The sequence below is a fragment of the Solanum stenotomum genome, chromosome 10, assembly GCF_019186545.1.
Source record: "Solanum stenotomum isolate F172 chromosome 10, ASM1918654v1, whole genome shotgun sequence".
NCBI lineage: Eukaryota > Viridiplantae > Streptophyta > Magnoliopsida > Solanales > Solanaceae > Solanum > Solanum stenotomum.
Genome location: NC_064291.1, coordinates 22,928,938 through 22,943,226, shown reverse-complemented (window position 1 = coordinate 22,943,226; position 14,289 = coordinate 22,928,938). Strand labels below are relative to the sequence as shown.

At 40.8% G+C, this 14,289-nt stretch overlaps 1 protein-coding gene across 1 annotated transcript; it reads left to right on the top strand.

The window, feature by feature from the left end:
* The first annotated feature begins 717 nt into the window (after window positions 1-717).
* On the top strand, window positions 718-3,140 carry LOC125842824 (uncharacterized). Its single transcript, XM_049522126.1, has 2 exons — window positions 718-909; window positions 1,455-3,140. Exons 1-2 carry the CDS (start codon window positions 718-720, stop codon window positions 3,138-3,140), a joined length of 1,878 nt encoding a protein of 625 aa, XP_049378083.1.
* Window positions 3,141-14,289: the final 11,149 nt, after the last annotated feature.

Sequence of the window (14,289 nt, the reverse complement as noted above, 5' to 3'; positions counted from 1 at the left end):
AAACCAAAATCCTTCGAAGATATTGCTACTCGCGCTCATGATATGGAGTTAAGCATGTCCTCTGCTGGAAAAGATATGACGTATGTTCGAGACCATTGCAAAGGAAGCGACAAGTAGGAACCCAAGATACAGAGTAAATTTGTGCCTAGAAATGACAATAAAGAATCCATGAATGTTAATGTGTCGCCTGCGAAGATCACTACGAATGAGGGCATGAAGCAAAATATGAGAACGGCTTTCCAAGCACGTTCAAATCAAAAGTCGACACTAAGGGAAATGCAAGGAAAAAAATATCCCTTCTTGGATTCTGACGTTTCTGAGATTTTTGATGAGTTGCTCGAGTTAAAGCTCATTGACTTGCCAGAGATGAAGTGACCCAATGAAGCTGGAAAAGCTGATGACCCAAATTATTGCAAGTATGATAGACTTGTGAGCCATCCTCTAGAAAAATGTTTTGTCTTCAAGGATAGAGTGATGCGATTGGTTAACGAAAAGAAAATTGTCCTTGATGATGAGAAGGCTACTTCTAATCAGATCTCTTTCACGTTCGGCTCACTCGATCCGGTCCAAATATATATCTCTGAAAAGCATGAAGAAGAGTCATTGGAGTAGGAAGTTGATATAGATGGTGACGAAGGCTGAATTCTTGTAATTAGGTGAAGACGCAACAAGTCAAGCTTACGAAAAGAACCATCCAAGCCACCGATTAAAGGGAAAATGGTGAAGAAATTGGAGAAGCAGAAATCAATCAAGCGCCCAAAGAGGGCAAAGGTAGAAGTGCATCACTACCAAAAACCCCGACGTCCTGTGACTCTAGAGGAACTCTTACCAAGTTTGCTCGACATAAAGTCTACTCAAGACAATGTCGAGGCATCATGTTTCAATGCTAATAAAGCAAAAACAATGAAGGTGCCTCCTACTGACAAAGAAGGAATAACGAGGGAATCCTCCCCAAAAAGTGTCTCATAATGACTATGAAAAGACAACAAGGGAAATATCATCAATGATGTCTCCTTCACCTTCTAAAACACCTACTGAACCTTCTTCCCAAGAAGCACATGCATGTGATACAAAAATCACATTTACAGATAACGATCTTCTATTTGGTGAAACACTACACAATCGTCCTTTGTATATGGCGGGTCATGTGCTAGAGAAAAAGATAAATAGAATCTTAATAGATGAAGGATCTGGAGTCAACATTCTACCTATCCACATATTGAAGGAACTCGGCATCACGACTGGTGAACTTAGTGAAAATCATCTGTTGAAACAAGGTTTTAATCAAGGGGGCAGAGGTCCATAGGCTCTATTAAATTAGAGATCCACATGGAAGATTTGCGATCAAGCGCATGGATGCATGTGATTGACGCAAAGACGTCGTACAATATATTACGTGGCAGACCTTAGGTACATGAGAATAGAATTGTCTCATCTTCTTACTATGTTTGAAGTATCTTGATGGCGGGATTGAAAGGAAGATAGTTGCATATGATAATCCTTTCACCGAAGTTGAGACACACTTTGTCGATGCGAAATTCTATTTGAAAAGTTATGTTGTTAAAGGGGCCAAATCTAATGATGTAAAACCAATCATGTCCGATAAGGTCATAAGAAAAAGAATCAATGCAACAGTCGGAAAGGTAAACGTCGACACTAAAGAACTTTGTCCAATTCTTAATGAAGGGAAGATCATGTCTTCGAATAAAAAGCTGACTTCTAGACTTTGCTATGTTCCAAAGGTGAAGAAAGAAGAAGATCAATCATCTAACTTTCAAGAAAATGTATTGAGAGGGCTAACTCTTCCTATCAGACAGATTGATGCAAAAAACTTGTCTTCAAAGCTGCCAGAAAAGTCAATCTCTCAAAATCAAGTGCGAGATGTGGCGCTCCCTACAAAACGCATAAAAGAAGGTTTTGATCCCAATGCTTACAAGTTATTTGTGAAAGCTGGATACAACCCTGATGAGCCATCAATGTTAGGGAAACTTGTATCAGAAGACACACTTAGGCAAGCACGTGAAGGCCTAGGCTATAGCCAACCACCACCAATTCGCATTTCCATAAGAAGGGCAAGAAACAACCATATAACTTTTGAAGATGATGTCACTACTCCCAACAAAAAGCCTTCCGTCTTTGATCGACTTGGAGAATCGACTACAAGAACTTTTGTGTTTGAGAGGTTAGGTCTGGTGAAGAAAAATAAGAATTTGAGAAGTTATTTAAAAGTTACAACGCCTGCTTCACATTTGGTTCGAAAGGATTTCAAAAGTTCGATTCCTTCTAGAATGAGGCGACGAGTGGAACTTGTAGTTTCATGTAAAGAGGAACTCAAGGCAAAGGTTCACACTGTGGTTTACACCAAGGAGCACGAGGAAGATGAAGAAAGTGTAGGCTCCTCAAATCATATTACAATCCAAAATGAGTACGATTATTTGCCTCAAATGAAGATTGATGAAGAGTTAGAAGATATTGTCTGGAGTTGTCATAAATCTATCAATGACAATGATCCTTTAGAAGAGAAAGATGCTGGAGATGCTGCACCGGAACTTAAAGAAGGAATAAAGACCACAATAGATCCTTTGAAAGAAGTTAACCTTGGCACTGATGAAGACCCAAGGCCAACTTACTTGAGTGCCTTTCTAGAAGTTGATGAACAAATCGCTTCTATGAATATACTCAAAGAATATAGGGATGTCTTTGCTTGGAGTTACAAAGAAATGCCTGGATTGAATCCTAAAGTAGCGGTCCATCAGTTGGCAGTCAAAAATGGTTCTCGTCCTGTTAAGCAAGCTCAAAGATATTTTAGGCCAGACTTGGTTCCATTGATAGAAAATGAAGTTAACAAACTTATTGAGGCAGACTTTATTCGTGAGGTCAAATATCCTACATGGATTTCAAGTATTATTCCTGTAAGGAAAAAGAATGGTCAAATTAGAGTATGTGTTGACTTTAGAGATCTTAATAATGCATGCCCTAATGAGTTTCCTCTTCCCATTCCGGAGCTGATGATTGATGCCACCACTGGTTATGAGGTGATGTTGTTCATGGACGGTTCTTCTGGCTATAATCAAATCCGCATGGCTCCAAAAGATGAAGAACTCACCGCATTTCGCACGCCTAAGGGTATTTATTGCTAGAAAGTGATGCCATTTGGTTTAAAGAATGCTGGTGCCACATATCAAAGGGCTATGCAAAATATATTTGATGACTTGCTCCATAAAAATGTTGAATGCTATGTTGATGACTTGGTGGTAAAGTCAAGAAAGAGGGATGATCATTTGAAAGACTTAAGAATGGTGTTTGAGTTGCTCCGAAGATATCAACTAAGGATGAACCCATTGAAATGTGCCTTCGGAGTTACTTCTGGCAAGTTCCTTGGCTTTATTATGAGACATCAAGAAATTGAAATTGATCAAGCCAAAGTTGATGCAATATCGAAGATGCCTGAGCCTCGAAATATTCATGAGTTAAAAAGTCTCCAAGGAAAGTTAGCCTACTTGAGGAGATTCATCTCAAATCTAGCGGGAATATGCCAACCATTCGGTCATCTCATGAAGAAAGGTGCTCCTTTTAATTGGGATCAAACATGTAGCGATGCCTTTAAAAGTATCAAATCGTATCTAGCGAAACCTCCGATTTTGGCAGCCCCTATACCTGGAAAGCCATTGATACTCTACATTGCGGCACAAGAAAGGTCTGTAGGAGCCCTACTAGCTCAAGAGAATAGTGAAGGCAAAGAAAATGCTTTTTATTACTTAGGTAGAACGATGACACCCAATGAGCTGAACTATTCGCCAATTGAAAAGTTGTGCTTGGCACTTGTCTTCTCAATTCAAAAGATGAAGCATTATTTTCAAGCGCATGCTATCCGCCTCATTTCTAGAGCAAATCCCATCAAGTTTGTTATGTCAAAACATGTCCTTAGTGATCGACTAGCAAGATGGTACCTCCAATTCCAACAGTTTGAGATTGTGTACATCCCTTAGAAAGCTGTGAAGGGACAAGCATTAGCTGATTTCTTGGCAGACCATCCGATACCCGACGATTGGGAATTAACTGATGATCTTCCTGATGAAGATGCGATGCCTATTGAAATTCAATCTCCTTGGAAAATGTACTTTGATGGGGCTGCACATTGTGGCGGAGCTGCCGCTGGCGTGGTATTCATCACTTCGCAAGAAGAGATTCTACCATTCTCCTTTACTTTGAAGCAATGTTGCTCTAATAATGTCGTTGAATACCAAGCGTTGATACTTGGACTTGAGATGGCTGTCGACATGAAGCAATTACACTTACAAGTCTTTGGTGACTCTCAGTTGGTGATCAACCAACTCTTGGGAAGTTATGAGGTGAAGAACCCCGAATTGCGTCCTTATCATGACTATGCTCGAAAGTTGATAGGATGTCTTGGAGATGTAACCCTTCACCATGTGCGTAGAATAGAAAATAAGAAAGCTGATGCATTGGCTGCCCTGGCTTCAACGTTAACCCTTCCTGATCAAACACAAGTTACTATTTGTCAAAGATGGATAGTACCACCGCCAAATGAGGAAGAATATCTAGAAAATAAGCTTGAGCATCTCGTTCCCGTTTCTGAAGTCATAAAGGAAGATTGGAGACAACCCATTATTGACTACATGTGTTATAGGATACTTCCAAAAAATCCAAGGAGAAGCACTGACATTCGTCGCTGTACACCTCGCTTCATTTACTACAAGGACACATTATATAGAAGATCATTTGAGGGTGTACTATTACGATGTTTGGGAGAGGAAGAAGCAATTCAAGCTCTGTAAGAAGCACACTCAGGAGTATGTGGATCACATCAATCTGGACCGAAACTCCACTTTCACATAAAGAGGATGGGGTATTATTGGCCAACCATGGTGAAGGATTGCTTAGATTATGCTCGGAGGTGTGATGCTTGTCAATTTCATGAAAATTTCATACATCAGCTACCTGAAGTATTGCACCCAACTATCGCATCTTGGCGATTTGACGCTTGGGGATTGGATGTTGTGGGACCACTACCAAAATCTTCTGGTGGACACTTGTAAATCTTGGCTGCAACAGATTACTCCTCAAAATGGGTTGAAGCCATTGCTCTTAAAGAAGTGAAGAAAGAGAATGTTGCAAATTTTATCCGAGTGAATATCATCTATCGCTTTGGTATCCCTTGCTACATAATAACGGACAATGGCAAGCCATTTGATAACAAGTTAATGAACAAAGTTTGTGATCTCTTTGGGTTCAAGCAGCGTAAATCTTCTACGCCAATGGTCTTGCTGAAGCATTCAATAAGACTCTATGCAACCTTCTGAAGAAAGTTGTCTCCAAGTCCAAACGGGATTGACATGAAAGAATGGAAGAAGCTTTCTGGGCATATAGGACAACATACCGCACACCAACTCAAGCAACACCATATTCACTTGCTTTCGGAGTTGAAGCAGTCCTGCCACTTGAGCGTCGAATACCTTCCTTAAGACTTGCTATTCAAGAAGCGCTCACTGAAGAAGAAAATGCTCGATTGCGTCTTGCGAGTTAGAAGCACTTGACGAAAAGAGGCTAGAAGCCCAACAAAACCTTGAATGTTATCAAGCTCGTCTATCTCGTGCTTTCAATAAGAAAGTTCTCTTGAGGTGTTTCCAAGTTGGAGACCAGTTCTCGCAGTAAGAAGACCCATCATTACTTCGCACAAGTCTGGGGGCAAATTTACCTCAAAGTGGGATGGACCGTATGTTGTACAAGAAGCATATTCACATGGAGCTTACAAGCTTGTTGATGCAGATGGTGTAAGGATCGGTCCTATTAATGCAAAATTCCCAAAGAGGTACTACCCTTGAAGTAAGATGATGCTCCTTAAGGTACGAGCCTAAACTGCATGTCACTACTGGCCCGCAAGAGCATAAACTGTGTACAACACAAAACAAACAAAAAAAAATCACTCAATCCCCCAAAACTACGTTGTGACTTGATCCTCTTCACTGAGGTACGTAGGCGCTTAGAATATATCCTAAGTTCAGTTGCATAAGTGTTAAAAAACCACATGTTCCCACTTGATCTGTCACTTGTCAGTCAAAGCGATAAGTATTTTGTTTTATCTTTTGTCTCATCAAACTGTAGACTTGTACGAAGTATTGAATGGCCAATAGATGGAGGCGAACCCTTATGAAATATGAGCTTCTTTGACAGTAGGCTTGAAGTGTGTAAATTCAGACAAGTATACAAGTTGAAGTATTTGAATCCTCTATATATACAAGTTGAAGTCTTCAAATCCGACAAAGTAATATGATAAGTCCTACAAGTTTGCATGTTAGACTCTTAAATCAACCAAGTTACAAGTCAATGTCTTCGAATTCTATGAATTTACAAGTTAAGCCCTAAAACTTGTTACGAGTTAAATTCTACAAAATTGATAAGGCAAGTTTGAATGTGCAAACTTAAAAATGTGGAACTTGCACTATATTCATTCTTATTGGCATGCAAAATATGGAATGACTTTGAATTACTAAAAGCTTGGGATCAAGAATTAAAGAGCAAATTCAAATTGGATTATGCAATAAATATGCATGATATGAAAAAAAGAAAAAAGAACTTCATTACTATAAAATTGTCTAAACCATCAATCAAATGCTGAAGAAAACAAAAAAAGGGAAACACGAAGAAAAAGCCTAATCTAAGCGTAACTTATAGTTAGTCAAATCTTGACGACTAGCCTCCAAGCACTCTTTTTTCTGTTCCAAACGAATTGAATCTTCAAGCGCTAATAAACTCATATTTTCATACGAGGATATTGATATACCGTGAGTTTACGGTATTTCTAATACATTTCACTTACAAGTTGTGTGTGTCTAGGGCCTTTTTATATTGGTTTTTATGTGTATTTATCATGTTTTGCATGAAAGATGTTCAGGCGCGAAAGTATAGAGATAGCTGAAAGAAATGCAGAAACAGGGCATTCACGGAGGTGATCTATGGACCGTAGGTTCATCCACGGTCCGTAAGTGATGACCGTAGATCAGCAGGCATGGTATTGAGGACAAATCAGGGAAATCTGACCAAGTGTGGAACCACGGGGTCCATTGACGGTCCGTAGATTGATCTACGGACCGTGTTGTTGATCTGTAGAGTGATACTGCGAGGGTTCCAGTACCAGATTTTTGAAGATTCTAAGTATGGAGCTACGGAGGGGATTGACGGACCGTAGATCGATCTACGGTCTGTACTGCTAGTCCGTCGTTTGCTTCAGAGAAGCTGATTTTTTGGAAGCGGAAATATTTTCTAAGTCCTGGCTGACGGAAGGGACTTACGGACCGTAGATCTATCGACGGTCCGTAAGTCAGTCTCGTGGATTGAAGACGCGTACCTGAACAAACTTTCCTTAATTTGTTTCCCTTTTAATTTAGGATTTATTTTTTATAAATAGGGCATGTAAACCTCGTTTTTGGGGGTTAGACATTATTAGAGATACCTAACTTATCACTTTGCATGTAACACACTAGGAAAGGATTGCGATTACTAGGATTACTGCGTTATGAGCTTGTGGGAAACACGTCTACCCTCGTTAATTTTCTCATCTTGATAACAACTGAAATTGACTTTTGTTTATTGATTACTTACTGAATTCTTACAATTTGTTTCACAAATCCCCCTTTTTATTTCTTGTTTCTGGAAGTATTTTGGCTAATTGAATATAAATGTTGGTTAAAGTAAAGACTAAACCATTTTCCTCATGGGAGCGACCCCAACCTACAAGTTGGGTTCTTTACTTGATAACGATCGCTTATACTTTTTTAAGGAGGTGTAATTTGAGCATATCAAATTTTGGCGCCGCTGCCGGGGAATCTGGCTTTTAGGTTTATTTTTAACTACATTATTGAACGTAATTCAAATATTTCCTAATTTTACTTTTTCCCTTTGTTTTGTCTCTCTCAGGTTCCGACTCTAGTGTATGCCATGTACATGGCGCCAAGGCGAACCACTTACTCCGTACGATCAAGAGTTGAACAGAACTTTGCGAAGAATGAACAATCAAGGACTTCCAGTTAATCCAATCGGAGGAAATCTAGATGAAGCAGTTGAGTTACAACAGCCAAGAGTAGTTGGTGGGGAAAACCGGGGTCTAGTTGAAAATCAATTAGGAGATGCAGTGAGAGTGCATAGTCCACCAGGCCCATAACAACATGACAACTATCGGGGCAACATCGATATAGAAGACTCTGATGGACCCATTGTCCTACCTCCTCTACCTCTAGGGCACACATTTGTGGTGACTAGTAGTTTGATGCAGATTTTTACAGCAAGAGGCTTATTTTCAGGATCGCCATCGGAGGATCCACATGCTCACTTGGCCAAGCTAAGGGTGGTTTGCAAAAGTTGTGTAGGTAGACCAGACTTGGATATGAATGTTATTGGATTACGAGTGTTCCCTCTGTCACTGACAGGCGATGCTGCAGTATGGTTACTGAGCTTCCGTATAACTCAATATTCACATGGGACCAACTGGCAGAGGTGTTCCGAGCAAAGTACTAACCAGTGTCTAAGAAGCTCAATCACAAAGATAGGGTCAACAATTTTGTGGCATTACCTGGAGAGTCTGTGAGTAGCTCGTGGGACAGATTCACTGCCTTCGTAAGAAGTGTCCCAAACCACCGTATTGATGATGAGTTACTGAAGGAGTATTTCTATCGAGGACAGGATGATAACAATAAAGCAGTACTTGACACTATTGCCGGAGGTTCATATGGTGATTGTACATATGCACAGATTGCTGAAAAATTGGAGAGGATCTCTCGCAACAATAAAGCGTGGAGCAGTCGGAAGTCAGATACTGGGAGAAACACATTTGACGTTCATAGTACAAATAACAACTCTGCAGATGATATTCGTGAAGACATGGCCCAGATGAGGACCGAGTTGGGGTTGGTATTGAAGCATGTGAGCGGAGGACCAGAAAAGGTAAATGCTGTGAATTATTTAACTAGAACTCCACCACCCGCGGAAGAGTGTTACTATAAAGAAGATGCTTATGCTGTGAATGATCAGACGGGGGGTTTCCGACCAAATACCCAAGGATCCAACATGGAAAATTAGCGCCAGGGTCAAGGAAACCAAGGTCGGAACTATGGAAATTACAATCGAGAGGGTCACTGAAATGACCCAAAAAGTTCTTAAAAATGTGCTTCGGAAGTTACCGGAAACTTGTTTAGCTATATCAAAAAAAAATCCGTTTCGTTTTTCGAAAATTCGACTTCATATTCTTGTTTAGGGGGTCAAATTGAGTAGGAAATGGGTCTAACCCAAATTTTAGAGCAACCGTATCAAAATCCAAAATTTCCAAGTGAAGCCTTTTTCGAGGGTCTACTTTGGAGGGTCATATCTCCTAGCACACAAATAATTGTGTGGCCCATAACATATTCATGGAAATCCCTTTGAGTTAGCTACCTAACGCACTTCGTTTCACCTCATTCGGAGTTTGGACAAAGAAGTTATGCCCATTTTCGTAAAATTTGTCCGGCAGAAAATGCAATTTCCAGTGAGCGTTTTTACTGTTCACCCGCCTCATTTTTTTTTCTAAGTGTTGGACCATTTTTCCAAAGGGCATATGTTATTTCCTATATACCATTAGTTCAATTCCCATCTCTAAAACATTTCCCAAAACACCTCTCCCATACTTAGACACATTTTCTCTCAAGTTCTCTCAAGAACCCTAATCCAAAACCTTCCTCAAGATTGAAGAGACTCTTGCTCCAAGTTCCAAGCTTCCATTGAAGACACTCTCAAGACCTTCATAAGAACTCAAGGTATGTGGTGTTGAACTCATGGGTCCTTCCACCCATAGTGCCTAGACTCTATTCTACTCACTAATTCATGGTTTAAGTTAAGATTCATAAATTAGTCTTGTTCTTTGTAATAATTTCCTGCACATTGAATTTTAAACATGAAAAGTGATTGTTTTGAGCATGTTGTGACTCTAGAACTTGAATCTAAATTTGGAATGGATGTGGAGATTTTCATGTGGTATTGTGGGTGTTAAAAGGTGTTGTTGTAGGTTGTTCACTGGTTTGGCTGCATAATTACTACCCTATTTTCCATGCTCTTTGATTCCATTACATGCCTTCAAGGTGTTTGACAAAATGTCCAACTATGGAGAATTGATGAATCGATGCTTTAAAGCTTGAGTTATGAGATGTATGGCAATCCAGAGATGTGTTGATGACAAACTAAGCTTGTGTATATGTTCATTCCATACGTGAGATTGCATTAGAGCCTAATGGGAATTTCCTATATAAAGTGTTGCATGACCATGCCCGGTCCGGGGGAAAAGAACCGGACAACCATGTGAGAGGTTTATATCTCACCACCTAGGATGCTTGGGGTGTGACCAACATCAACCATGTGAGAGGTTTATATCTCACCACCTAGGATGCTTGGGGTGTGACCAACATCAACCATGTGAGGGGTTTATACCTTGCCACCAGGGTGTCCGGGTGTGAACGGCATCCCCCATCCTAAGTTGGGGTTATAGATTGGTTGGATCATGCATACACATATGATATCTACTATTAGTATAGATTTACTTAAACATGTTTTGACTTCACTTTGATCATGCATCCTCATATTGTTATTCATAATGCCTATGAAACTATTTCTTGTATTTCGATTGTGTCCTTGTCTATTGTTGTGTTGCACCCCGCATACTTAGTACATTCCAAGTACTAACGCATATTTTGCCTACATGATGTCACCATGTAGGGACCGGAGCTACTCTTGATCCTTCTCTCCATTCACGTGGCTAGTACGGTGCTTATCCGAGTTTGTTGGTGAGTCCTCAATGATTCGAGGGCTATGTTATGTTTCCTACTCCTATGTTTTGAGACTTTAGCTTGCAATTGTATTTTGACTATGAGGGGAGCCGGTAGTATGTCATGGCCCCCGTCCTATCTATGTATGTAGAGGTGTGCGTTGGACAAGTATTTTGTAAATGAGCTTGACTCTTGTTCTATGATGTCATTTTGAAATGGTTTGCCCTTAGTCCCTATTTCCCGTTAATTAATGTTGATTGTACTTCCGCGACCGATGAAGTGTGATGACAAGTTTGAGAGGCTTGTTTGGGGTTCCTTCGGGTTCCTCATTCGCCATGTCACGTCTAGTCCCTAGTCTTGGGTCGTGACAGTCACTATGTCCGGGATGGGAACTTCAATCGCGACAACAACTACAACAGGAACAACTATGGCAATAGAAACGATCGGGTTGGACCTTATGTTCCCCCTCAAAATTGGGAATCTGGTGCTAGGGAAACTGGAGGCAATATGGCGCGTATTGAAGATATGATGCAGAAGATGATGAGAAGGTTTGATGCAATTGATGAGAATGTGAAGGAGATGAGAAACGACTTGTTTGGTATTGGACAAAAGGTTGACGCCCATGCAGTGTCAATAAATCATCTAGAGCAGCAGATGACTCAATTGTCTACTGCAGTGAACACACGTCAACCTGGCACTCTTCCTAGCAACACCATCCAGAATCCAAAGAATGATGGTCATTGTATGGCAGTTACTACACGAGGGGGTAAGCAAACCATAGATTCACCTAGGTCGTCTGTGGTGGAAAGTGAGATTAGAAAAGAAGATGATGTGATAAAGGTTAGACCAGAGTCTGAGAAAGCAACAGAGCAAGAGGTGGAGATAGCTCAGAAAGCGGTCCCCATACCTAGACCTCCACCACCTTTTCCATAGAAGTTAGTGAAGAAGACTGAGGATGGTAAATATCGCAGGTTTATTACTATGTTGAAACAACTCTCTATCAATGCTCATTTGATAGAAGCCTTGGAGCAAATGCCTGGGTATGCGAAGTTTATGAAAGATATAGTGACAAAGAAAAGGTCTGTGAGTTTTGAAGATGATGATAGATTGCAGCATTGTAGCGCTATTGCTACATGATCTCTTGTGCAGAAGAAGGAAGACCCTGGTGCTTTCACGATCCCATGTACTATAGGGTTGTTACACTTTGCTAAGGCATTGTGTGTCTTGGTGCTAGCATCAACCTTATGCCCTTGTCTATTTACAAGAAGTTGGGTTTGGGGGACCCAAAGTCCACTGCAATGCGGTTACTAATGGCCGATCGAACTGTGAAAAGGCCCATTGGTGTACTCCATGAAGTGCTAGTGAAAGTGGAGTCCTTCATTTTTTCGGCAGATTTTGTGATTCTTGACTGTGAGGTTGATTTTGAGGTTCCCATCATCCTGGGGAGACCATTTCTTGCCACAGGGCGTGCGTTGGTTGATATGGAAAAGGGACAGATGAAATTTAGACTGAATAATGAAGAAACAACTTTCAATATTTGTAGGTCCATGAAGCAGAGTGGTGAGCTCCAAACAGTATCTGCCATAACTTACAGAGTGGAGACTGGGACAGAAGTGCAAATTGAAGAGCAACTAGGTGTTGAGGCACTAGCAGCAGTTATTATGAACTTCGATAGTGATGGCATTGAAGAGTATGACGAGTTGGTAGCCACACTCGATAGGTGTGAATACCGGCCCAAACCAAAGAAGTATGAATTAGACATGAAGAATCGTGAGTCCCCACCCGCAAGACCATCTATTGTGGAGGCACCAAAAATCGAGCTTAAGGCACTACCACCGCATTTGAGGTATGTATACTTGGGCAAAGGGAATACTTTGCCGGTCATCATTGCGGCAGATTTGAATGCAGGACAAGTAGAGTGCTTGGTGACTGTGTTGAAAAGGTTCAAGCGAGCTATTGGGTGGACTATAGCAGATATCATTGGGATTCATCCCGGCATTTGCTCTCACAAAATCCAACTCATGCCAGATTATAAGCCCAGTATCGAGCACCAGAGAAGACTAAATCCACCTATGCAAGAAGTAGTCAAAAAGGAGATCATCAAGTGGCTGGATGCAGGAGTTATTTATCTCATTTCAGATAGTAGTTGGGAATGTCCTGTGCAGTGTGTGCCTAAAAAAGGTGGTATGACTGTGGTTCCACTTGAAAGAAATGAGCTTGTTCCAATGAGGCCTGTTACTGGATGGAGAGTTTGTATGGATTATCGGAAGTTGAATACGTGGACAGAAAAGGACCATTTTCCTATGCCATTCATGGACCAGATGTTGGATAGACTTGCAGGAAAGGGTTGGTATTGTTTTCTTGATGGGTATTTGGGCTACAATCAAATCTCTATAGCTCCAAAAGACCAAGAGAAGACCACCTTCACTTGCCCATATGGGACTTTTGCTTTCAAACGGATGCCATTTGGGTTATGCAATGCCCCAGCTACCTTCCAGCGGTGTATGATGTCGATATTTTTTGATATGGTGGAGGACACTATTGAAGTGTTCATGGATGATTTTTTAGTTGTAAGTGACTCTTTTGATCGGTGTCTAGATCATTTGGCCGAGGTGCTTAAACGGTGTGAAGACTGCAACTTGGTGCTTAATTGGGAGAAGTGTCACTTCATGGTTAAAGAAGGTATAGTGTTGGGACATCGAATTTCAGAGAAAGGTATTGAGGTTGATAGAGCTAAAGTTGAGGTAATAGAAAAACTTCCGCCACCCATTTCAATAAAAGGTGTTAGAAGTTTTCTTGGACATCCTTTGTGCAAACTGCTCGAGAAGGAGAGTAAGTTCTATTTTGATGATGCTTGTCTTAGAGCATTTGGAGAGCTGAAGGAGAAGTTGGTTACAGCACCTATCATTATTTCACCAGATTGGGGACAATCGTTTGAGGTAATGTGCGATGCGAGTGGAGTGGCGCTTGGTGTAGTATTGGGTCAAAGGCGACAGAAAATTCTTCACCCTATTTACTATGCTAGCAAAGCTCTAAATGTGGCCCAGAAGAATTATACTGTGACCGAACAAGAACTCCTTGCGGTGGTTTTTGCGTTCGAGAAATCTCGTTCCTACTTTCTTGGTACTAAGGTCATAGTGCATACTGACCACTCTGCATTTAGGTATTTGATGGCGAAAAAAGATGCAAAACCAAGATTGATTAGATGGGTAGTGTTGCTACAAGAGTTTGATTTTGTGGTAAAAGATAGAAAGGGAACCGAAAATCAAGTTGCCGATCACTTGTCCAAATTAGAGGAAGAGGCTATGCTAAAGCTTGGAGATAGGGCCGAAATTAATGATGCTTTTCCAGATGAACAGGTATTGGCTGCTTCTCATGATCTGATTCCTTGGTTCGCGGACTTTGCTAATTATTTGGCAAGCGATATTGTGCCTCCCGATTTGTCTTTTCACAAAAAGAAAAAGTTTATGCATGATGTGAA